This window comes from Wickerhamomyces ciferrii, contig 00244 (genome assembly GCF_000313485.1).
Source record: "Wickerhamomyces ciferrii WGS project CAIF00000000 data, strain NRRL Y-1031 F-60-10, contig 00244, whole genome shotgun sequence".
Classification (NCBI taxonomy): domain Eukaryota; kingdom Fungi; phylum Ascomycota; class Saccharomycetes; order Phaffomycetales; family Wickerhamomycetaceae; genus Hansenula; species Hansenula ciferrii.
In genome coordinates, this window is record NW_011887496.1 from 25,840 (window position 1) to 51,553 (window position 25,714).

Here is a 25,714-nt window from a genome sequence, read left to right on the forward strand (position 1 = left end):
ATAAACAATTGGATTATATTATATTATATTATTGATTATATTATATTATATTATATTATACTATACTATACTATTATTATCACTATCAAAGTATCTTTCAGTAATCCCATACAATAACACACAGCGCTTAATTAAAATAAACGTTCTTATTATCAGTATTACATAACACACACAATATTTTCAATCGCGTTCAATTCAAGAATGCGACTCCTTTTGAAAAGTAAACAAACAAAAAGTATCAACAATTTAATTTTTTGAACTCTCAGCGTGTATTACTATTACTTTTACTACCATCATCAGTACAACAGTACAACTATCAACCATCAAAGTCACACCAACTCTATTCATTCACTAAGACTATACAACTACCATTACCACTATCATACCTACATTCATTAATTAATACCTTTATACCTCCACCACATGACAAGTCTTCTTACAAATGCATCCTTATAACAACACTTCTTTTGCTAGACACGCTGCTAAAACAGCTCTTGCAAACAATCAAAACGCTATAAACATCAATAACAACAACATCAAACATACAAGACAACCACCAGCTATCCCTATTCATAATCAACAAGTTCAACAAGTTCAACAACATCAACAAGGTGAAGAAATTGATAAAATTGTAGAATCTGTTACAAATGCTACTAAAAGATTATCTCAAATATCAACAAATACAAATAATTCGAAAAGAAAATCTAAAAATCATGTTGGTCCTTGGAAATTAGGTAGAACTTTAGGGAGAGGTTCAACTGGTCGTGTTAGATTAGCAAAACATTCAGAATCTGGTCAATTAGCCGCTGTGAAAATTGTACCAAAATCAAAATTTCAATCTGATAATAACAGTACCACTAGTAATAGTCCTTATGGTATTGAAAGAGAAATCATTATAATGAAATTAATCTCTCATGAAAATATAATGGCTTTATATGATGTTTGGGAAAATAAAGGTGAATTATATCTTGTTTTAGAATATGTTGAAGGTGGTGAATTATTTGATTATTTAATTAAAAAAGGTAGATTACAAGAAAAAGAAGCTATTCATTATTTTAAACAAATTATTAATGGTGTTAATTATTGTCATCAATTTAATATTTGTCATCGTGATTTAAAACCTGAAAATTTATTATTAGATAAAAATTTAAATATTAAAATTGCAGATTTTGGTATGGCTGCCCTTGAAATTAATTCCAAATTATTAGAAACAAGTTGTGGATCTCCTCATTATGCTTCACCAGAAATTGTTACGGGGAAAAATTATCATGGTTCTCCAAGTGATGTTTGGTCTTGTGGTATTATTTTATTTGCTTTATTAACTGGTCATTTACCATTTGATGATGAAAATATTAGAAAATTATTAATTAAAGTTCAAAATGGGAAATTTATAATGCCAAATTATCTAAGTAAAGATGCTAAAGATTTAATTTGGAAAATGTTGAAAATTAATCCAAATGATCGTATAAATATTAAAGATATTTTAAATCATCCTTTATTAACTAAATATAATGAATCTCCAACCATTTCAAATTCCACCAAGACAAATTCGATTAATGATTATTATTCTAAAATTGATAAATTATCATTAACTGAAGATGATATTGATTCTGATATCTTGAAAAGTTTATCAATTTTATTCCATGGTGCAACTCAATCTTTATTAATTTCAAAATTATTAGAATCAAATTCAAATCCAGAAAAAATTTTTTATTATTTATTAAATGATTATAAAATTAAACATCAAATTAAAGATCAACAAAATTCAAAAATTGAAATTTTACATAAAAATTCCAAAAAAAAAATTGGTAATGGTGATGGCCTTTTGAAAAAATCCAAGAGTTTAATTAAAACTACAATTACAAATGAAGATGGTTCTCAAACTATTAATTATAAACAAGAACCAATATCACGTCCAATTACTCAAGTTCCAAAATTACCAATCTCACAAGATCAAAGAAATTCTTCATCAACAACTACATCTTCAACAGTTTTCGGTATAACTTCAAATAATGGTAGATCAAATTCAATTAAACAACAAACTATACCAAATTCTTCATCTCAAAAATCTACAATTTCTAAAACCAAGAAAAGAATTTCTAAAAATCAAATGGGTCAATTTGAAATCCCTGTTTCAAATTCTTATCGTCGTGGTGTTTCATTTAATAATAAAGATAACATTCAAGGAATTTCAAGATCTTCATCAAAAAAATCATTTACAAGTATTAATGAAAAATTAAAGAAAAATATAAGTTTATTACCTCCATTACCTGATGTTGGTATTGATTGGTTAGATGAAAATAGTAAAGAAGGTAAAGATGAATTAGCTTTACTTTGTGAAGAAATTTTCAATTATAAAGATCAAAATAGTTCTTTATTTAATTTATCACCAAATAAGAAAAGAGTTTCTCCAAGAAAAAATTTAGGCTCTTCACCTGTTAAAGCTCCAAGAACTTTAAATCCAAAAAGGGAAGTTGATAATTTGTTATCAAAACAAGATACTGTTATTATTAAGAAGGAATTTAAAGAAGAACCAAAAATTCCAAAAGACGAAATTTCTCAAAGTTATTCACAAATTTCTTCATCAACAATAACACCAACAAAATTGAAAAAAGAAGAAGATAAATTACATATTCCACGTCAAAATAATTTTGAAGTAAATAATTCTTCAATGATTTCAACAGGAACTACCAAGAGATATTCATCTGAACCTTTAAGAACTTTAAAACCAAAATTATCAACATTAGATCCAAAATATAAAAAAAGAGGTATAAGTAATGATAATGCTCAAATTTTAGGGAAATTTGGTGTTAAATTAAATAATCAAAGAAATTCCAAGATTTATTATTCAAAATCTTCAACTTCAATTAATTTATCTGCAATTTTAAAAAATGAATTTCAATCAAATGATTCAAAACCAAATTTACCAAAAATTAAAAATGAAGAATTTGTTAATACTTCAGATTTTAGAATTTCTTCATCAAATTATAATTCTGAAATTGATGATTCTTTTGATACTATAAATCAAACACCAAGTCAATTTATTGAAACTCATTATGAAGATGATGAAGAAGAAGAAGAAGAAGGTGAACAATCTTTTGATTTTGAAGTCCCAACAAAAACTGAAATTGCTACAGCTATTCAATTTTCAAATGGTTCAAATTTAACTGTTCAAAGAAATAATTATGAAGATTCTACTGAAACTCAAGAAGATAATAATAATTATCCATATAATTCAAATTATTCAAATTCAATCTTGGATTCTCATTCATTTATAAATAAAAACATTAAAAGAGAAAGTATGTTTGAAGATGTTGAATCATCAATCTTACCAAATAATGAAAATTTTTTAGAATTATCAAATTCAAAATCTTCAGTTATTAAACATCACAAAAGAGCAATTTCTTCAAAAGATGATGATTTCCAAGATTTATTACAAAATCAAGAATATCAATCTCAAACAAATGATTATAGAGGTAGTCTTTATCAAAATTCAAATAATACAAAAGATGAAAATTTACCAATTATTGGAAGATTATCAAAAATTTATAAAAATAAAAAACATTCAATCTTGGAACAAGATGAATTTAAAGATGAAACTAATAGTACCATATTAGATAATTCTATATTTGCAGATGATACAATTGATGAAACTGATGTTAAACAAGTGAATAATAATAATGCAAGAGTTACAACTATATTTGATGATGATACTGATCAAGATCATGAACATGATCAAGGTCTTGGTATAACTCAACAAGAAAATAATAGTTATGAAACTGTTGGTGTTTCTTCTGTTGTTTATTCACCTGGTAAACAAAATGATGGTTTAAATAAACGTCAAAATTCTCAATTGAAAAGATCTCCATTAAGAGCTATGAATGGTGGTACTCTTAGAACAAGTATTGTTTCACCAAAAATTGAATCAAAAGAATTTAAAGATTTAGATCCAAAAAGAGATGCACCAAAATTACCATTAAAGGATGATAATAATAATAATAATCAAGAACCTAAGAAAATTAATTGGTTTACTAAACTTTTCAATAATTTATTATCAAATAATCATACAACATCAACAACAACAACACCAAAGAGAGTTAATCCAAAAAATATAAAAATTTTCAAATCACCAATACCAATGATTGAAATTAAAAAAGCTATTAAATTAATCATCCAAATAAGGATTAGAGAAGGTACACTTTCCTTATTATCAGAAACATCAGATAAATTAATAGCAAGAACAATAGCATCATCATCATTATCAAAATCACTTAAATTTGAAATTTTTTTCAATGAACAATTACAAGAAATTCAAATTTTTAAAATTAATGGTTCATTAAAATTATTCAAGAAATTGATTGATGCAATGGAATTTATTATTGATAATGAGATTAAACAATTTAATCAACAGTTTAAAAATCATGAACAAGAGGGGATTAATGGTGGGAATATATTTAGATCTGAGATTCAAGTATAACCCAACCAACAAAAGACAAAAGACAAAAGACAAGTAAAGGAGCTAATGAAGACAAAGAAGTGGCATATATGTATATTATAGATTGTATATTAGAAATCACATAGTTGTATTGTGTATTAAAATATTGTAGATCAACTCATCTAACCGATTTAGCGTATACCAAAATGTTTTAGATCAAGTGGTAGAGTTGTTGAGTATATTATGGTATAGGTAACTTAATAATTAGCTTATACAGCAACAATTAAATCGTATACCGATATGATATCGACAACAATATGAATATAAAGAGCACAATATTGCTATATATAACAAGCAGCTATATCTTAATAGTATCCTCTCCTTTAATAAGCTTATCGATACGATGTTTCGATTCTAAGACTATACTAGTGATCATTCTACCGAGATTTAATTAGATCTCAAGTACTTATACGCGACGATATATTTAACCCTGATGCATATTGTTTCTTCAACGGTTCAACGTAAATACGTTTTCAAAGAACCCTCAAGCTTGAGACGAGACTCGAGTCGAGACCTCAGTTCGGATAATCATGGTAAAATTCTGATGTATACATGTAACATGTAACGTCGTCTACTGCTTCTGCATTTGCAATTACGATTAAAGAATTTCACTTAGTATTCTTGAACTGTATCTTAATCAAGCAATACTGTTCCAAGAAAGCTTTGGTATTGTTCTTTATGTATGTGGTTATACATATGTCATTAAAATTTATTGTTCTAAGGTTTTCTAAACCAATAAAATAAAAGAAAGATCTACGTTAAAAACTGTAAATATATTATATAATCGAGTAAAATTTTAAAGTTTAAGATTTTCATAGATGTCAGGTACGAAAACTTTAACTTTTGGTTTACGTCGCGGGCGACGCCGACGGCTGATATATTTTGGAGACGTAAATTGATCTGATTAGGAAATTTAAAGATTCAAAAACCGGTGAATCATAACAGTATACGCGTCAAATTATATGAATTACGCTATTCATGAAAATGAAGCTGATAACGCGAGGTTGTATGGGGTAATAGTCCTAAACCCTAATGTTATAACTGAGCATGAAATGTTATAGATATATGGCTAGCTGTGATTAGTACATACTACATATTGATTGAAGTTTGAGCTTGAACATGAGCTGTTCTAGCTACATTATATCGTTAGTATATAATATATAGAGTTGAAACACTGCATAACAATATTGTTAGCATAACATCTAATATAAAGCTGCCACGTCGTCGTCTGAGAATGATCTCTTCAACTTTCGCCTAGCTAGTCAACCACTGTCGACTTCATTATATGGAATGCTAAATCGCCAAGTTTAGGTTATAATTAGTAGTACGCAGTGCGGCCTTATATCTCGTCTCTCGAGATCTACTGTATACTTTATTAACTGTTTGATTATCGTACTGAACAGAACCCTGATCCCTGGTTCTTTGTCTTCAGGCTCTGTCTAATCAGCGATATTCATTTAGGTATTCATTCAATAAACTTAGGGCTCGTATCTAGCTGATATTGTAGATTGATATTATATAACAACCAATTGATATTAGGGATCATATAGTGAACAGCGTGATCTAATTATGAGGTTGAAAAGCCGAAGTTTGTCTTGGAAAATATTGAGTACTTCTGTCGTCTGGTCATCTAACTTCAATCTGGTATTCGGAATGCCAAAGCAGCTATACCATTATCCACACCTATAAAATTTAAATGGTGATTCAAATGTACCGCATAATATATTGATATACCAATCTTCCTGCTAGCTGCTACCTTGTGTGAGTTGTACAAGACAAAATCACTGATAACTTTCAAAGCACACACACCAATTATACAGTCTAAGTCTAATATATTTGCGCCCAGACATCATATATAATATTCAATATTGATATATATGGTATATGTGAACATCGGACAAAGTAACGTATATAAAAATTAGGTATCTTGAGAGCTGATCGGACACTAGCAATTTCTATATAAAGGCACAAGACAAGGCCCTGGGCCCTGGCCCCTGTGAGTTCCTCTAGCTCGCCTGGTTTCACACGTTTATAATTAGCTGGCCGTTAGACGTCTACTATTTAACTAAACGGCAGTAAAGCGCACACTAAAGCTCATATATAGGCTATACTTAGCTCAAGCTCATGAGGCCGGTGTGAATTTGCAATTTGCAATATAACACGAAGTTTCATTATACAGATTTGATTCAACCAAGGGGATCAATCAACTTTCAATTAACACAACTATGTTATTGTCTACTAGGCGGCCCTACCTGATACAAATTTAAGATCAATCAAACCGTACAAACCGAGGCTATTCAGTGTTTAAACTTCACACACCTTTGTTTAACTTCATCAAATACAGTACTACACGAAACAATTTTCATGTCACTAAATTTTTTAAAGCACGCGCATGACAGTTAAAGACTGTTTTTTATAGTAGAATTTTTGCGTTCTAAACTTGAATTAAACGCGTACCAAAATTCCTTTTCAGGACTCATGAACGAAAAAAAAAACAGTTTTCCGAGCTGCGTAAAAACTTGAAAGAAAACGGTTATGCATCTTGTCTTCAATAATCAATCATATTAATTAATTAGCTTCAAACTTCAAATTATAGCTTACAACTTACAAGTTAATACTTATATAAGTCTGAAGGCTGGGCTAAGGCTCCACCAAGTAGACAGTCACGAGTCACGACTCACAACCTATTGATTAATCCACCTGTGATCGCGTGATCAAGCTTCACCAGTTACAACTTACCATTGACCAGTTCGAGTATCTGTCGACTGTTGGTGAGATTATAGCGGCAATATTTAAGTCACTTGCTGAATCCTGATGCTACCCAAAATAATTATAGTATATTGAAGGACGATTATTCTCTTTACTCCAGCTAGTCAGTTTGTTGATGGCAAATATTTTCACAATATAGCATATTAAATTATAAGGAGACCTCGATCATGACGACCAGCTATATGTATCAACTAGATTGGCGTAGATATTTATATAGATATTGTTCACTATATTAACATAGCTGGATCAGATTACATATAGGACGTACTAGTATACATGTAACATGATGTTCTCAGCTATATTACTATATTGCCTTCAAGATATAACAAGATAGCTTCGATCCATAACCGCCCTTTTCATCGATTAACTACGATCTTGATTAAACCTGTATACACAGACTTGAATTTTGTCTACGCTCGACACGAACGAGTTGACCTACTAGAACTTAGAACCACTTTGAATCATCATCATCATCATCATCATCACCTTCAAATTTCAATGCTTTCTTAAGGACAGTAGAATTTTTCAGTAGGCCCCACACAGTTATGGTGATTCACCAGCTAATAATATGGACATTGCGAGGCTTTTAGATTGATTAATTCGAAAAGATTTCGGAATATAGTCTGGGTCGAAATAGCTTCAAGAAAAAAGAGATGTTTCACTAGCTTTTGAAACATATAGATTACATCTTACCAGGTATATAGGTATTAGGTATTAGGTAGCTAGTAAATTGTATAGTTTCGCAATTTCCATAAACGGTAATTTTCTTGGATGATTCTGTCATTTTGGAATCCCGAATTTGGTTTTTTCTGAGTTTTCAGCGCCAAAACCGTTATTTTCGGATATGCAAGTCTGCAACTTTGTGCAAATTTGATGCTGCTGTAATTTCTGTTTTTTCAGATTTTTTTTCACACACGTATAAGTTGAGCTTCAACTTTTTACCCGAGTCGTTCGAGAGTTTGAGACTCGAGAGTCGAGAGTCGAGACGACTCTTTTAAGAGCAAGACCGGCTAAGTAGAATCTGTGAGATCGAGCTTGCACTAAAAATCAGTTCATTTTCAGTGTGTCTCTTTTGGATTATACGCTTGTAACAGCAATGAACAAACTTCTAGGGTCAGGGATCATAGCTTTTATAACAATATCAGGCCAGAAGACAACTTTACTAACTGCTAGTTGTGACGGGTACAATTTGTTCATGATCTAGTCTTGAGCAAGTGTCAATGTAGTCTGTCACATTCGAAGCTTCAACCGTTTCATTTGAGCTGTTTGAACAAGTACTGTCCAAAATCTGACTTGCCCTGGATCTCAGAAATTGTGGTGCATAAAGAAACATCAAGCAGGTTGTGCAAAAGAAAAGATTTGCCTACTGGAAAAATTGCTCCAAGCGCAGCGTACCCTGAGCTAACCAAGATTTGTATAAAAAGAGAGAGAGATCTTACATATTTTAGTAAATCAGATACTATAAAACTCTTTTGGAAGTTAAGTTAATTATAAGTGTTACACAAACTGAGATATACTTTTCATTTAATTTGAATTATAAATTGATTACTATTACTCATACGTATATTATCATACTACATACCAAACTTACAAACACAAATTCAGCATATATAAGGAATGGTCAAAGAAACTATCAAAATTTGTGTCTTGGGGGATGAAGGTGTTGGTAAATCATCTATAACTTTACAATATACTCAAGCTCATTTCCCTTTGGACTTTGATCCAACTATAGAGGATATTTATAGCAAAGATTTAACGGTTGATGGTAAACGTTATACTTTACAGATTTTGGATACTGCTATTCAAGACGAATATTCACCTCTGAAAGATGTTCAATTTGAACAAGCTGATGGGTTTGTTGTAGTCTTCAGGGTTGATTCAACTGAAAGTTTTGACTCAGTTGCAAACAATTATAGACATATCAAAAGAATCCATGGTGACATTCCACCAGTAGTGCTATTAGGTAACAAATGTGATTTAGAAACTGAAAGGCTGATTCGTGTTGATGAAGCTGAAGGGTTAGCTAAAGAATTAAGTTTATCAAAATATTTTGATGTTAGTGCTAAAAACAACTATAATATCAAAGATGCATTTAACTATTTAACCAATTCCATTATTCAAAGAAAAACACAAATAGAAACACAAATATTAAAACCAGAATTACTCAAGCAGTCTACTGATAATACAAATTCATCAAATGGGTCATCAACTACTGGTAAAACAACTGGGAATTCCTCACAATCTAAATTGTCAGATTCAACAACAAGCTCAAAACCAATTTCAAGAATAGAAAGAGCTTCTACATTCACAATCAACACATCAGATCATAAATTATCCAGTACTGACGGCCTCCAAGAACACGTTCCAAAAGAAGAAGATCATGAACTACTAGAGAGTGATGAGAAATCTGTGAATGGTCCATCTCAAGATAAGTTATCAAAATCAATTTCAAGTACAGAAATCACTAGAGATATTCCACATAATACAACAACTACTCAAAGAAATAGTCAAAACAAAAAATCAAAAGAAGATGGTGGTAATAAATGTTGTATCATCATGTGAATCCGATGAATTATTCTTAGAATTTTATTGCATAGTTACTATATCAGTCATTTATTTTCGTTCAATCATTTGCATTTGTTTTTTATCGTTTAGAAGTTGCATCATTTGTTCATATACTTGTTTTTCATTAATAGATTCATTTATCTAACGGCGCTTTATATACCTGTTGAGTTTTTTCATTAAATCATTTGTCTTTTATTATTTATAGATTTTTATAACCATTAATAATTTTTATGAGTATACGACGTTCATACTATTTGAGATAACGCTATTTACGGATGTAATTAAATCTAGATTATATTATGCGACTAAGTATTTATCATTCCATAATTAAACACCTGGTCTATTAAACTCTATCCATTTCTACCCTAACGTTTCTGCCAAACCATCCTCCTAGACCATCTCTAGGGAGTATTTTACCGTTTTCTTTCACCTCAAAGATGCACTTGTCAATCTTTATGAATTTAACATGCCCATTACTTTTACTAATTGCCTCGGCAACATGTTGTACTCTCAAGGCATCATCAAGAACACCCTCATGGACTACCTGTAATCCCATATGAGGTGTACCACCAGCACCAGAACCAAACAATTCCATGAATTCCAAGCTAGGTAAATGTGATACTAACATAGGTGCACAACCTTGTAATGAATAACCGTGTAGTCTCAAAGACATCAAGTTTTTCATATCACGAAGTTCTAATAAGTATTCTGTAAAAATTAACTTGTGCAGGTCACAAAACACTGAATCCTCCTTTGTGTCTAATGATAACTTTTTTAAAGTTTTTGAATGCTTTAAAATCGCTTTAACATATCTAAAGCACAGATGTTTCCAAGATTCATGGGTGCATAACTTGGTGATATTCCATCTAATTGTCACATCCAATTCTTCAAGGTTATCCAACATATGTATAAATGAAGGAACAGTATCTCTTAAGCCTTCTCTATAGTCTATAGACAATCTTTTCAAGCTTTTCAACTTTCTCCCTAAAGATTTTAAAAACCCTTGATCAAGCCTCAAGCTCAAGTCCTTCATCGACATTGCTGACTGTATATCTTCTGGAAACTGAACTTCCGTCATGTTTCTTAACTCTAGGTGTGTTAGTATTGATAAATTAATGAAGCTTCCTAACCTTTTAGCATCAAGAGTTGAAATGACTATTGAATCTAGAGCAAAAGTTTCCAATTTCATAAGTTCTGTATCATAGCTATTGAAAAGAATGAATAAATTCAAAATACAATTCATATCATACTCTGAAAGCTGTATGTTTTCAAGTTCTAGTATATAATCCGTTAACACCAAGGCAGAACTGGGTATACTCTTTAAAAAGTTGTTATTGGAATTATATCTTGCTATTCTTAGAGATTTCAATTTATCAGGAGCACCCTCATTTCCTTCCAAAAGACTCTTGAATATCTGAAAGAGATTACAAGAGTTGATAAATGGCTCCAATGATAGACTCTCTAAATTCTTAAAATGTTTAAAAGATTCATAATCTTTAGATGTAATATTCTTTTTCAAAGACAAATTAACAAATAACGAGCTAACTCTATCTTTGTTAGGAAGGCTATCAATAATTCCGTATGGTAATGCCTCTGATGAATCCCAAATAAATTTATTCAAGTTCTCAAGTTTTAGTATTGAATTGTAGATGAAGAATTTGAGGTCAAAAGGACAATTAAACCCATCAGGCACCTCAACAAAGTGAATTTTGCTAATTAATAAACCATAACTGATTGAACATTGTGACTGTGTATGATAGTCATCAATTGGTAAACTTTGATTTATGGTGTTGAAGAAACATTTCAAACTATAACCCATTTTAATGAAGGTAATTGCACTGATACTTTGACATCTGTTTTTCAAGCCACTTTGATTGATATCTTGATTGAATGGTGAATAATCAGGATCTATTACAACTGTGTGATATAGTCTTGATACCGTAGACTCAAAAAATGACTTGTTGACTCTCATTAAATTATAAGCATCATATTGATTTAAATAGCATGCAATTTTGAGCCTGATTTCAAATGGAAGCTTATCAATCACAGAAGTAACTAACAATGAATCGAACGAACCCCGATTTGAAATTGATAAAACATTTGACAGTGGGAAACCCAGGATATAATTCGAATCTGTGGAATAATTATAGTCTAATGATTCATTTCTCAAGTCACACGAATTAAAAGTTGAAGACACAAATGGCAAAAACGAAGATATGGAGCAATCTGAATCTATCAGGGTTCTGTTGTGACTGGGTTGGTGGTCTAGCGACCTCATAGAGGACTCAGTTGACGTGAATACTTTGTAACTGGGCGCCATGAATGCTTTCAAACGGCTTGTATCTTTGAAATGTTTCCAGTGGAATGCTTTTAGACGATTAATATGGCTCACCACAAGTGACACAATTCACCTTATCAGCTAATCTACAATTACGAGGGTAAAAGCATTTTCACGTGACATCAAATCCCGGATTTCAATTTCCCCAAAACGGATATTATCCCAAAACGGAAATTAATAAACAATAACAATTGAAAAAACATTTTGTTTACATTTCAGATCTATGTTTTGAAATCTACAGAGAGGGTGCGCTAGTCTTTTTTATTACTTGGGCTACTACTAAAAAACCGTAAACAAAGCCATTCACAAAGTATTTAAGGATACTTTTGCATTCTACATTATAATTGGAACATAGATGATTGACTCTTCACAGGACGTTGAGTCAACAGCCCGTGATTGGGTTTGGGTTCCTGATAAAAACACAGTCTTTAGGAAGGGTTTCATAATTGAGAATCTTGAAGACAACAAAGTTAAAATTGAGTTTGAAGATACAAAGGTAAGTTGGATATGACCCATTACACAAGCACAATTGAACAAAACTAACAAAATACAAACAGCAAGATGTTTTTGATGCTTCAAAGGTTGAAAAGGTGAATCCAGCTAAGTTTGATAAAGCTGATGATATGGCAGAATTGACCTTTTTGAATGAGCCTTCGGTCTTGAACAATTTGGAAAGAAGATACAATGATGATTTGATTTATACATATTCTGGCCTTTTCTTAGTGGCTGTCAATCCTTATTCAAAACTTCCAATTTATGATGATGAACAAGTCAGAATGTATAACAATATTCCAAAAGACCAAACAAAACCACATATATTTGCTGAGACAGAAGAAACATACCAAAATATGCTTAAAAACAAAAGAGATCAATCTATTTTAGTTACTGGTGAATCAGGTGCAGGTAAAACAGAAAATACTAAAAAGATTATTCAATATTTAGCTGCAATTACAACAGACCCTAACCAAGAAACTGCAAGTTTTGAAAAGCAAATTATACAAGCAAATCCAATATTAGAATCTTTCGGTAATGCACAAACTGTTAGAAACCATAATTCTTCAAGATTTGGTAAATTCATAAAGATTGAATTTGATAGCAAAGGTAAGATTGGTGGAGCTCATATTGATTGGTATCTTCTAGAAAAATCAAGAGTTGTAAAACAATCCAAACAAGAAAGAAATTATCACATCTTTTATCAATTGCTAGCTGGTCTATCAGAAAAAGAATTGTCCTTACTTGGATTGAAGAAATCACCTATGCATTATGAATACTTGAAAGCTGGAAATGATACTATACCTGGAGTGGATGATAAAAAGGAATTCAAAGATTTGAAAAATGCTCTAGATATCATGGGTGTCCCGAAGGCGAAATATTATGAAATTTTTAAACTTATAGCTATTATTTTGCATATTGGTAATATTGAATTTACTTCAATGAAAGCAGAACAAGCAAATTTCAAATCATCTGTTGATACTTTATGTGAATTACTAGGAGTTTCCAAAACACAATTCAATGATGCAATCTTAAGACCAAAAGTCAAAGCTGGTAAAGAATTTGTTAAACAATCAAGAAATGCATCCCAAGCCAAATTTTCTCTTGATGCTCTATCTAAATCGTTATATGAAAAAGTTTTTAAATTTCTTGTTGATGCAATTAATGAAAACCTTGATCATGATTCTACATGCCAAAATTTTATTGGTGTTTTAGATATTGCTGGCTTTGAAATTTTCAAAGAAAATTCTTTTGAACAATTGTGTATTAATTATACCAATGAAAAACTCCAACAATTTTTCAATCATCACATGTTTGTTTTGGAGCAAAACGAATATATAAAGGAAAATATAGATTGGGATTTCATAGATTTTGGACAAGACTTGCAACAAACAATTGATTTGATTGAAAAGCAAAAACCAGTTGGTATCTTTTCAGTACTGGATGAAGAGTGTATTGTTCCAAGATCAACTGATAAATCATTCTTTGAAAAGTTAAACTCTTTCTGCAATGGTAAATCTGAAAAATACAAACCATCTAGATTTGCAAGCAAATTCTCATTAAAACATTATGCTGGTGATGTTGAATATTCAGTTGAAGGATGGATCGAAAAGAATCGTGATCCTTTAAATGACAACATTGTTGATGTCTTAGCAAACTCAGAAAACTCGTTTATTGCTGGTTTATACGAGAATGACCAGGTTCAAAAATCATCATCTTTTAGAACAGTTGCACAAAAGCATAAGGAACAACTTGGTGGTCTTTTAACTCAACTTTCAGATACACATCCTCATTTCGTTAGATGTATTTTACCTAATAATAAGAAAAAGCCACAAACATTTGATAAGAGTCTAGTGCTGGAACAATTAAAATGTAATGGTGTTCTGGAAGGTATAAGAATTGTTAGATCAGGTTTCCCTAACCGTGTTGCGTTTGATAGCTTCTTCTCAAGATATAAGATTTTGGCTGATCATGCTGTATTTTCAGAAACATTAAAGACCAATTGTACTACAGTCTTATCTTCAATAAAATTAGATTCAGAATTATATAAAGTTGGTTCAACTAAAGTTTTTTTCAAAGCTGGTGTTCTTGCAGACCTTGAAGTTCAAAGAGACAATAAAATTAGATCTATTGTTACTGAGCTGAAAGCTATTGCTCGAGGTAAACTAAGAAGAAAGTCAATCAATACCCAACTACAAAAGATTCAAGCATCTCAAGTATTGATGAAGGCTTTCAATGCTTATAATAAACTAGATAAAAATGCTTGGTTCAAATTATATGCTGATGTGAAGCCATTCATTTCCACTACAGGTCAAGCTGTCAAGACAAAGCAAATACAAGATCATATTAAGAACTTGGAAAGTAAACTTGAGTCGCTCGAGAAGGAAAAGAGTGAAATAAACACTAAAAGTCTGACGACTGAAGAAGAACTCACTAAACTGGAATGTATAGTTGAAACTGAACGTGCCATCTTAAAAGAAAAAGAATCAATACTAGAGGAAACCAAGCAAAGAGAAAAAGAACTTGAGGGTAAGCTTGAGTCCACCATGACCAACATGAAAGACTTAGAAGATCAACGTGATGCATTCAAGAAGTCTAAACAAGACCTAGATGAAAAATTAAAGTCATTTGAAGAAAACATCAAGAATGGTAAACAACTAGTCAAGACATTAGAAAAGGAGAAAGAAATGCTCAATTCAAAGATTGATAAACTTGAGAATTCTTTGAAGGAAGCTCAAAATTCCCAAAAGTCATACGCAGAAAGTACCGAAAAAATTGGTGAAGAACTTAAAATGTTGAAAGCATTACTCAAGTCCAAAGAGAAGCTGATTTCCGAATTAGAGGCAAAAATTGAGAACTCAGATTATGAACTTCAAGGGAAAGTTAGTGAAATTACATCAAGCTACAATAATGCAAACAAGAGAATCAAAGAGTTAGTTGAAGAAAACAAAAATTTACACTCTAAATTAAAAACTTTGCAAGATTCATCTTCCCAATATGAAATAGTTATGAATAAGAAAGAATCAGATCTAGAACATATAAAGGCTCAACTAAAACAACAAGCTGAAACTATAAAGTCCATTGAGGCTGAAAGAGATATGTTAAAGAGAGAACAAGGTGATGTTGCTTCAGAGCTTGCTAAAGTGAAGAGTGAAATGGTTGATTTGAGATCCAAACATAAACAGCTAGAGCATGAGGCAAATGAAGCTCGTGAGTTATTACAAAGAAAAATCAGTGATGAAGTCACATTCAATAGAGGGAAACAAAAGTATGATTCTGATATCTCTGAGTTGAAACTACACGTGTCCAAGTTAAATGAACAATTATCTGAAGAGCGTTCAAAATCTTACAAACTGTCATCTGAAGTAAGATCTTTAAAGATTGAAAATGATGACTTGCAAAAAGATAGAAAAGCCACTGACGTTCGTGTTGCTCAAGGTGCTCTACAAGCTTTTAGAAGCAAATCATTGAACTCACATGTTGATAATAATGTTGATAGGTTACATGATGAAAAAGAAAAATTAACAAGAGAATATGCTAACTTGAAGCTACAACTGAATGAGCAAAGTGCAATGCTGAAGAAGGAAACTATAGAGAAGACCAAGATGAAAGCCGACCTAAAAATGCTCCATTCAAGATTGGCATCTGAAGCTTTCGATAAACAACAACTTAAAATTCAGCTAAACAAAATCAAAGAAGGTCTTGGTCTATCACCACTATCATTTGATGAAGGTTATGATCGTTTATCTCGTGAAAATGAAAATCTGTCTAGACAAATCAGCAACTTGAGAACAGATTTGGATCTAGAAAGAAAGGCATCAGAAAGGGCAAACAAGAACCCGAGAAGAGCATTAGCTGATAGAAACTCCATGGATTCTCCATTTACGTTGAAACATGAATTTAATTCTTACAAAGCCAAGTATGAAGCAAGTGAAGCAAGAATCAGATTGTTGGAAAGAAAATTAGCTGAAGATTCTGATTCCTTTAGAGGAGGTTCAGTTCTGAATAATAGAGGTTTGAAGGAAGCAAAGTCTGATGACCAATTATCCCAAGCATATCAAGACACATGTAAAAGTTTGAGTTTAACAAAGGAAGAACTGGCTAAATCCAAATACCAAATTTCCCAACTCCAGAAAGATCTCTCAGAAGCCACTGTGGTTATTGAAAAGTACAAAGCCAGTGAAATTGAGTCTTTATCCAACCAACTAGCTAGAGAGGAGCTCACAAAAGTTCAATTACAACTAGAGGCACTGCTAAAGAAAAATTCAGACTTATCGAATAATGTTAAATTATACAAGGTTAGAGCCGAAGACTATTATGCTAAATTAGAAAGTGCAGAAGCTGCTGTTAGAACCGCTAAACACAGCGAGAAGTTTACCAAAGAACAACTCCAAGAGGCCATTGATTCTGTTGAGAAGCTAAAGAACGAGAACAGAAAGAGTGAAGTTGCAATTGTGAAACTTAATCAAAACATTAGCCAATTGAGAGAAGCAATTGAAGAAAGACAATCCGAGTTTTCCAAACTACAATCATCTAATATAATGTTGCAGGAAGAGGTTGGTCATTATCATGAGCGTTTAATGAAGAGCTCTAGAACAGATAAATATGATGCAGAAATTCAAAAATTGAATGACGAGCTTGTACGCTCTATGAGAAATGAAACTGAACTCCGTAAAGACATTGGATCACTTGAACTTGAACTTGAAAATCTTCAATCACAAAAAGCTCAAGAGGTTAGAGAGCTCACTAAGGAAAAATCATATTATTTACGTTTGGTGAAAGATTTGGAAGATAAGAATGAAGAATCGAGTGTTGCTCAAAAAGATCTTGAAGTAAAATTACGCTCTTTGATGAATCAAATAAGCACAATGAATGATTCCGTGGACAAATTGATTAGAGAAAGAGATAATCTTGAATCAGATAAAAAGAGTTTGGAATTACAAATAAGGGATTTGTCTGGTGAATATAAAAACTTTTCCAATGAAAGAGAGTTAGCTCAGGAAAAATACTATGGTTTAGAACAAAGCATTGAAAAATATTTGAGTGAGATTGATGATTTAAAGAAAGAAAAGAAGAAATCTAATTCCTTACAAGAAGACTTAAGGGCATATATAGAAGAGGAAAAACAAAGAAATGTTATAATTTCTGAAGAAAATAATGCTCTTGGAAAATACAATAATCAACTAAAGGATAAAATTTTAGAATTAGAAACCAAATTCAATGAGATTGATGATTCAATATGGCTAGAAAGAATTGAAAAATTAGAACAGAGATTACAAATTGAAAGTAATGAAAAGCATGAATCAATAAAATCCAATAGAAACATGGAAAGAACAGTTGATGAACTAAAAGATCAAGTTGATAGACAAGCCAAACAAATGGCTTCATTTGAAGATGCTAAAGAGAAATATGAGATGAAGATTTCTGATTTATTGAATACCATCAACAAATGGCAAATAGAAGACTCGTCAACTAAGTTAAGCTTGAAGAGATCTGAAAGAGAAATCAAACATCTACAAGAAAGCAATCTTGAATTAGAAAGAGAAATAGAGGAGTGGAAGGACAGATTTGATAAGGTTACCACAAAGAGAAAGAGTTTAGTTAGTAGTGACGTTTTTATTTAAGATTTATAAATATAATGATACCCATAAGACATTAATTGATATAAAACTGTAGTTTACACTTGATTGATAAATATGATACACTATATTATTATGCATTTTCTATGTACATGATCTAAATGTTGAATCTTAAGCAAACCATCCTTTCTTTGGTGAAGGTGGTGGTGTTGATTCTTGTTCAATTTTTGAACCTAAACCTAAACCTTCTAAAGTAGCTTCAATATTATTGAATTGTTCAGGTTCCCCTTGGATAACAATAGTTGGAGCGCCAGTACCTTTACCAGGGTTATTGGCTTTACCTGTTAAGACTCTTTCAGCAACTCTTCTGATATCAGCAGTTGTTAAGCTTTCAATCTTCTTAACCATTTCTTGAACTGGAACTTTATGACCACGGACTTGGACTTGACGACCTAAATCTTCCAATTCAACCATTTTTGATTCTAAGTTCATTAATAATGAAGAACGTAATTGATTTTTAGCTCTTGAAACTTCTCTATCATTTAATTGACCTTGTCCAGTAGAGAATGTTTGTGCTAATTGTCTTCCAATGATCTCTACCAAGTATGGTGCAGCTTGTGGGATACAAGATGCTGATATACCGAAAAGACCAGAGTCTGTGTATGAATGGTTGAAAGCGATACAACTTTCAATAAAGTAGAATTGATTCAACACTTGGGTATATAATCTGGAGTACATACCTTTACCTGGACCACCAGCAGAGAAAGAACCACCACCACCAAGTAAAGTTTGTAAAGTAGCCAAGGCATAAATATCTGGGTCATCAAATGAAAGACCTTCATAACCAATATGAACGTGGACTAAATCTGGCATGTTACCCATTGGTGGTTGTGGGGGAAGGAAAGCGGTACCACCAGTATAATGTGCAACTTTTGGAACAGCTTTACGTTGTTTTTGTTGCATGTCACCTAAATATTTTTCTGCATACTCAACAGCTGTTTCATGTGGAACACCAACAAAAGCTGCAACGATACTTTCTGGGTTGAATAATTTATTTCTATAACGCATGATAGAATTTCTTGTGATAGCTGGTAATCTTTCTCTTGGACATAATAACGGACTACCTAATGTGACATCATTGTAAGCAACAGAATGGAACACTTCTGGTAATATAAGTTCAGGTTTCATCCATATTTCGTCAATTTCATATTCAGCAGTTAATCTTTGTTCAGCTAATTCTTGTTCAGTAATTTTTGGAATTTTAACAGTTTCAGACATAAGTTGGAACATTTGTTCAACATCTTTATTGAAAACAGATGCTTGATACATTAACGATTCTCTTGATGATGCACAAACATAGTTACCACCTAAAAGTTCTAAAGTTTCCAACATTTTTGGCCCACTTGTATTCATTGTTGATTTAAAAGCCAATCTATCAACCATATGACTTATACCTTTCATATCATCATTTTCAAATCTTGAACCAGCATCCACATAAAGACCTAAAGCTGAAAAATGGCCTGGTGATGGATTTGTAGCCACTCTTATACCATTACTCAATGTACTTGATTGGAAAGTCTATAATTTGTATTGTCAGTAAATTGTTCTTGAGCCAACTTCATAAATGGACAACATACATTACTTGAAGTAGAATATTTTCTCAAAGCATTACGACTTTGGTGTAATGCACTTCTACCTAGCATTCTTTATACTTATCTTGAGTAGAGTAAAACAATAAAGTAGTTTGTTAGATCTGAACCAACTTTTCAGTTCATATATAATCTATCATTTCTAGCCGATTCTTTCAATTTGAATTCCGGTGGAAATCAAGTCACGTTTTTTGCCTTCGGAAGTGGTGTAAGTTTTGACTCAAACGGTGAAAAATCATCGAGAAGATCGATCAGATGATAAGATGATATATCAAATATTGTTTTAAAAGCTAGTTGAATTGCTCTCAGGTTGACAAAGAAAAGTCATGACACGTAACTTTCAAATAGCAGTTCCAGCATCCTCGGCCAATATTGGTCCAGGTTTTGATGTCTTAGGTATAGGTCTAGGTTTATATCTTGAATTAGATGTCACTGTTGACTCAAAATATGCTTCAGAAACCAATGACGATCCAAATAATTGTTTGATTTCATATGATCCATCAAGTCAAGGTGCTGAAGATGTTCCGTTAAAATCAGATGAAAACTTGATCACCCGTACAGCTTTATACGTTTTACGCTGTAATGAAATCAGATCTTTCCCAATTGGTACCAAAATATCAGTCAAGAATCCAATCCCATTAGGTAGAGGTTTAGGTTCATCTGGTGCTGCTGTTGTTGCTGGTGTTATTTTAGGTAATGAAATTGGTAAATTAGGTTTCAGTAAACAAAGAATGTTAGATTACTGTCTAATGATCGAACGTCATCCAGATAACATCACTGCTGCTATGATGGGTGGTTTTGTTGGTTCATATTTACGTGATTTGAGTGCTGCTGAAATGGAACGTAAAGAAATTCCATTAAGTGAAGTCTTACCAGAACCAGCTGGTGGTCAAAATACAGGTCTTGTCCCACCAATCCCACCTCATGACATTGGTCGTCACATCAAATATGATTGGTGTAAAAAAATACAATGTATCGCAATCATTCCAGATTTCGAAGTCTCCACAGCTAAATCAAGAGGTGTTTTACCAAGTGCATTCACAGCTAAAGATATGATTTTCAATTTACAAAGATTAGCTGTTTTAACTACTGCATTGACTAGATCACCACCAGATCCAGAATTAATTTATCCAGCTATGCAAGATAGAGTTCATCAACCATACCGTAAGACTTTAATTCCAGGGTTGACTGAAATCTTATCATCTGTCACACCAAAAACACATCCAGGTCTTTTAGGTATCTGTTTATCAGGTGCAGGTCCAACTATTCTTGCATTAGCTACTGAAAACTTTGAAAACATTGCTGAAGAAATTGTCAACAGATTTGCCAAAGAAAAGATCACATGTAGCTGGAAAGTTTTGGATTTAGCTTACGAAGGTGCTGTTGTTCATGAAAAATAATGAAGAGGAAGTGTTTAATTTAGTTTATAATACATTACGATAGAGATTCTGTTAATATTTTTGTATTTAATTGTACAAACTAATATTAGCTGTCTATTATCGACAGGGTTACGGAGCTGCCAGATTTCGCGAATATTCGCGAATCGCGAGTAGTTAACAAAATGGCCTCCTGGAATTCAACATAAAGACGAGTTAATTTATCTAATACGACAAGTTGATCAACTCTTTCCCATCAACGGTTCAATTCATATAACATAAAAGACGAAGCAATCATGAGTGACGTCAAGATCCAATATCCATCAGTACAAACATCATTGAATTATTTGGTGGGTACTGTCATAACAGTATACGCTGGTTGTAAGTAATACATAAACGTTTCCCATATAAATAATGGTTTTAGATGCAATAACTAACAATTGACTTTCAAATAGATATACTTTTCACTGGTCAAGGTGAAACATTCAACTTTGGTCACTTCTTAGAAACAACTTCACCATACCTTTGGGCAAATTTAGGTATTGCAGCTTGTATTGGGTTAAGTGTTGTAGGTGCTGCTTGGGGTATCTTTATTACAGGTTCATCAATCTTGGGTGCTGGTGTTCGTGCTCCACGTATAACAACAAAGAATTTAATCAGTATTATTTTCTGTGAAGTTGTTGCTATTTATGGATTAATTATGGCTATTGTCTTTTCATCAAAAATCACAAGTGCTAGTTCTGATACCTTATTCTCAAAAAGTAATTTGTATACTGGTTATTCATTATTTTGGGCTGGATTAACTGTTGGTGTCAGTAATTTGATTTGTGGTATTGCTGTTGGTATAACTGGTTCCACAGCTGCTATTTCTGATGCTGCTGACTCTTCATTATTTGTTAAAATTTTAGTTATTGAAATTTTCGGATCTGTTTTAGGTCTTTTTGGTTTGATTGTTGGTTTATTAATGGCTGGTAAAGCTGTTGATTTCCAATAGATTATTACTATTTCCCTTTTTAATTTATAAATGAAGTTCAGAATATAAGAAAACCACAATTATGCATTTTAAATATAGAGTTAAACGTCAATTAAACAGTACTGACCCTACTTTCAAAAGATCATTTGTATAATATTGATTTATATATAAAACTACGATGATGTAAAATTATTTAAAACATTAACAAAATTTGTAGTAATTCATAAATATCAAATTATTTACTGCTTTTCAGGCTCTATATAATCTGGATTTTTTCTTAAAATAACAATACCTTCAAGGAATGATGAAAGTGCAATATATTCACTGTTTTCTTCTAATTCAGCTTTTTCACCATAACCTAAAAGAACAGGAGTGGTTTGTGTAACCCAACCAGTGATAGTCTTTGGATTACCAGCTTGACCAACAACATCAACTGCTTTACCAACTCTAACTGTAACTTGGATTTCATTTAAATCTTCATCCACTGTTATTAATGTTCTTGGACGAGATGCACTGTTTAAGAAGAATAATAATGAGTGATTTTCTAAGATGAAGCTTGGATCTAAGAAACCAACAGCAACGGTTAATAATGAAGCTAATGTAACTTTTGATAAAATTCTACCTTCAGTTGTGAATGGATTCAATGTCATGGTACCTTTACCTAAATGAGTTAAACCTTGAGCAATTCTAGTTGTAAATAAGGCATTTGAATCTCTATGATAACTTGCTAATTGTCTGAATAATTGAGCTAATCTAGCATTATTGGTACCTGAACCAATTAAACCCATGGAATAAATGGCATTAATAGCAACATCAACATCTGTATCATGTGACATTCTAGATAATGATTCAATAATATTAACTTGTGGATTGGATGGTGATAATAAACCAATACCTAATGGAACCGCACGACGAACTGAAGGGCTACCATAATCTAAGATATGACCATAATGACGTAAACTCATAGCTTTACCAATATCTTCACCTAAGGCAATAATAGCAATACCTAAAACGGCATATGATAGTGAATCATCATCGTTTTCTTTAGATTTAGATTCTTCAGAATCTTCATCTTCGTCATCATCATCTTCACCTTCTTTCTTGGTACTTTCAGATTCTGCTTCAAAAGCATTTAATGGGGCAGATTCAGTGATATCTTCATCACCATCAGCATCTGTTTTAGCGGTTTTGCCTTTATATTTAGCTCTAATTTTTGATTCAGTTTCTTTTTTTTCTTCTTCTTCAGCAACTTCATCTTCATCTTCATCTTCCTTCTTTTCAGGCTCTGGACCTTCTGGTGTTAAGATTTCGAATAAACGTTGAATTTCTAAAACATTACCAGTACCAGCATAAGCACTGATTCTAGTTAAAACTTCTAGACTCTTGACAATTGGATGTTCGATAGCTTGAATGGTTTCTAAAACATCATCAACTTGTTCAGCTTTACCCATGAATAAAAGACCTAAACCTAAAGCTAAAAATTTAATCCATTTACTCTTTAATTGTTCAAAATCTCTTTCTAATAATGTTTGTAAAATTGTTGAAGTAATATCACCATTACAAGTACCAACAAAAGCATGACCTAAAGCTAACGCAGAAAGGGCAGAAATTTCAATTGGAACTTCAAGATCTGAAACTAATGGTAATAATAAGTTTAATAAATCTTCATTTTGAGAACCTGAAAATGAAAGAGCTAAACCTAAGATAGAAGCTGTGCTTAATTTTCTATTTGGATCATTAACATAATCTTGTAATAATAATAAAACTGGTTCAACTTCATCATGAACACCTGAACCTAAAAGACCCATACCTAATAAGGCACCAGCTTTAATTTCATCTTCAGTTGAATACAAATATTTATCTAAATGTTGTAATCCATCAATATCCCATTGATAAACTGAACCAATAGAAGCTGTGGTGGATAACATACCATCACCTTTAGTTTTGAAAATCCATTTATCATCTTCAGTTAATAATTTATCAGTACCATAACCTAAATTTAAAAATGAATTAACAAAACTAGCAGCTAAATTTTGTTTTGCTGAATCAATTGAAGTTGTTTTTTGACGTGTGTTTTCTAAATGTGATTTATAAACATCTTCTGGAACTTTTGGATCTAATAAGTTCAATTCTTTAGCTAAATAATGGAATTTTTCTGATAATTTTGAATTGTAAATCAAATCTTGAACTTCTTCATTTTTATATGAAGAATTTTGATTTGATAAGATTAAAGCTAATTGTTTTTTAATTGATAAATCTGAAGTAGCATTGAAAACTGCTTCAATTAATTCATCATTATCAATTCTAACAGCTAATGCTAAAGCTTGAGTCAATTCACCATGTTCTAAATAAATTGAATAAGCAGTTTGTAAGAATTCTAAATCATCTGGAGGTGGTAATAAAGGAACACAACTAACCAAATATAAACCAACTCTACCATAAATTTCTTTATCAACAAATTGTGGTAATTCACTAATGTTATCAGTTTCTAACAAGAGATCAATAGCATCAGCTTCTTGATTATGTTTAAGAAAATATGGAACAACTTTCAATGTAATTTTTTTCAAATCAGCTTGATCAAAATCAGATTTATTTTCACCTTCTTCTTCTTCCAAGATTTCAGCACTTGCTTCACCAATTTCTAAAGCTAAATGACGAATATATTCATGACCCCATTTCTCATAATCATCTTCTTTTGATAATATTCTGAATTTTAAAGCAGCTTGTTTAGTATCTTCAGAATGTGTCATACTTAAAACAGATAATATATCAGCAAATTTAGATTTTAATTTTGAATCAGTCCATTTTTCATATGCTTGTGTTAATGATTCATAATGAGGATGTAAAAATTTCAAAGGTTTTGGAACAGCAGTCATTGATGAAGTTGAAGAACTAATAAATTCTTTCAATTGTTCTAATAAATGATCATAAAGTTTTTCATTTGATTCAATTAATCTTTCAACTAATAAATCCAAATCATTTTTTAATTTTTCATCTTCTTCAGTTAATTCTTCTTCATCTTTTTTATCCTTTTTATTATCTTTTTTATTTGATTTATCAACAATTTCCTTTTGTTGTTGTTTTGTTGATTCTTCCTTGGTGGCAATATCACCAGAATTGTCTTTTTGTGCCATTTTCTTTCCTCTAAAGCTCCCAATCCAAATACAAGTAACAAGGCAGTTGATAGTCTATATCAGCAGTATATAACAATGTATAATTATAAGATTATTTGGGAATTAAAAGACTCAATTGATGGTTTAAAATCTAAATCTTGAAGGCAAAATTGTCCATATGTTTTTGTCAATTTGATTTCCAAATCTTGAAAAGTTCGCGACTGGGATCAAGATTTCGAGATCCGGGAATTTAGAGCAAAATCCGACTTACTAATAACCTCTCAACCAAATTTTGATCTTTAAACTACAATTTTCTTTCTTTTCAACTTCATTTATGTTCGTTATTACTTTATTATTTTGGTATT

At 31.6% G+C, this 25,714-nt stretch overlaps 8 protein-coding genes across 8 annotated transcripts; 5 read left to right on the plus strand and 3 right to left on the minus strand.

Moving 5' to 3' along the window:
* Positions 1 to 442: 442 nt before the first annotated feature.
* Positions 443 to 4,477, plus strand: BN7_5985 (Serine/threonine-protein kinase; the record flags this gene model as incomplete). Its single annotated transcript, XM_011273447.1, has 1 exon — positions 443 to 4,477. The coding sequence occupies one exon, from the start codon at positions 443 to 445 to the stop codon at positions 4,475 to 4,477; it is 4,035 nt and encodes a 1,344-aa protein (XP_011271749.1).
* A 4,404-nt stretch (positions 4,478 to 8,881) lies between these two features.
* Positions 8,882 to 9,826, plus strand: BN7_5986 (Ras-related protein; the record flags this gene model as incomplete). Its single annotated transcript, XM_011273448.1, has 1 exon — positions 8,882 to 9,826. One exon carries the CDS (start codon positions 8,882 to 8,884, stop codon positions 9,824 to 9,826), a length of 945 nt encoding a protein of 314 aa, XP_011271750.1.
* A 346-nt stretch (positions 9,827 to 10,172) lies between these two features.
* On the minus strand, positions 10,173 to 12,149 carry BN7_5987 (uncharacterized protein; the record flags this gene model as incomplete). The annotated part of the gene is made up of 1 exon (XM_011273449.1): positions 10,173 to 12,149. One exon carries the CDS (start codon positions 12,147 to 12,149, stop codon positions 10,173 to 10,175), a length of 1,977 nt encoding a protein of 658 aa, XP_011271751.1.
* A 373-nt stretch (positions 12,150 to 12,522) lies between these two features.
* Positions 12,523 to 18,283, plus strand: MYO1 (myosin 1; the record flags this gene model as incomplete). Its single annotated transcript, XM_011273450.1, has 2 exons — positions 12,523 to 12,663; positions 12,725 to 18,283. 2 exons carry the CDS (start codon positions 12,523 to 12,525, stop codon positions 18,281 to 18,283), a joined length of 5,700 nt encoding a protein of 1,899 aa, XP_011271752.1.
* A 126-nt stretch (positions 18,284 to 18,409) lies between these two features.
* On the minus strand, positions 18,410 to 19,941 carry MAS2 (mitochondrial-processing protease subunit alpha; the record flags this gene model as incomplete). The annotated part of the gene is made up of 2 exons (XM_011273451.1): positions 18,410 to 19,740; positions 19,881 to 19,941. The coding sequence occupies 2 exons, from the start codon at positions 19,939 to 19,941 to the stop codon at positions 18,410 to 18,412; spliced, it is 1,392 nt and encodes a 463-aa protein (XP_011271753.1).
* A 272-nt stretch (positions 19,942 to 20,213) lies between these two features.
* THR1 (homoserine kinase) lies at positions 20,214 to 21,287 on the plus strand (the record flags this gene model as incomplete). Its single annotated transcript, XM_011273452.1, has 1 exon — positions 20,214 to 21,287. One exon carries the CDS (start codon positions 20,214 to 20,216, stop codon positions 21,285 to 21,287), a length of 1,074 nt encoding a protein of 357 aa, XP_011271754.1.
* Positions 21,288 to 21,559: 272 nt separating this feature from the next.
* On the plus strand, positions 21,560 to 22,257 carry VMA16 (H(+)-transporting V0 sector ATPase subunit c''; the record flags this gene model as incomplete). The annotated part of the gene is made up of 2 exons (XM_011273453.1): positions 21,560 to 21,644; positions 21,740 to 22,257. 2 exons carry the CDS (start codon positions 21,560 to 21,562, stop codon positions 22,255 to 22,257), a joined length of 603 nt encoding a protein of 200 aa, XP_011271755.1.
* Positions 22,258 to 22,475: 218 nt separating this feature from the next.
* Positions 22,476 to 25,370, minus strand: RPN1 (proteasome regulatory particle base subunit RPN1; the record flags this gene model as incomplete). The annotated part of the gene is made up of 1 exon (XM_011273454.1): positions 22,476 to 25,370. The coding sequence occupies one exon, from the start codon at positions 25,368 to 25,370 to the stop codon at positions 22,476 to 22,478; it is 2,895 nt and encodes a 964-aa protein (XP_011271756.1).
* Between the last annotated feature and the right edge of the window lie 344 nt (positions 25,371 to 25,714).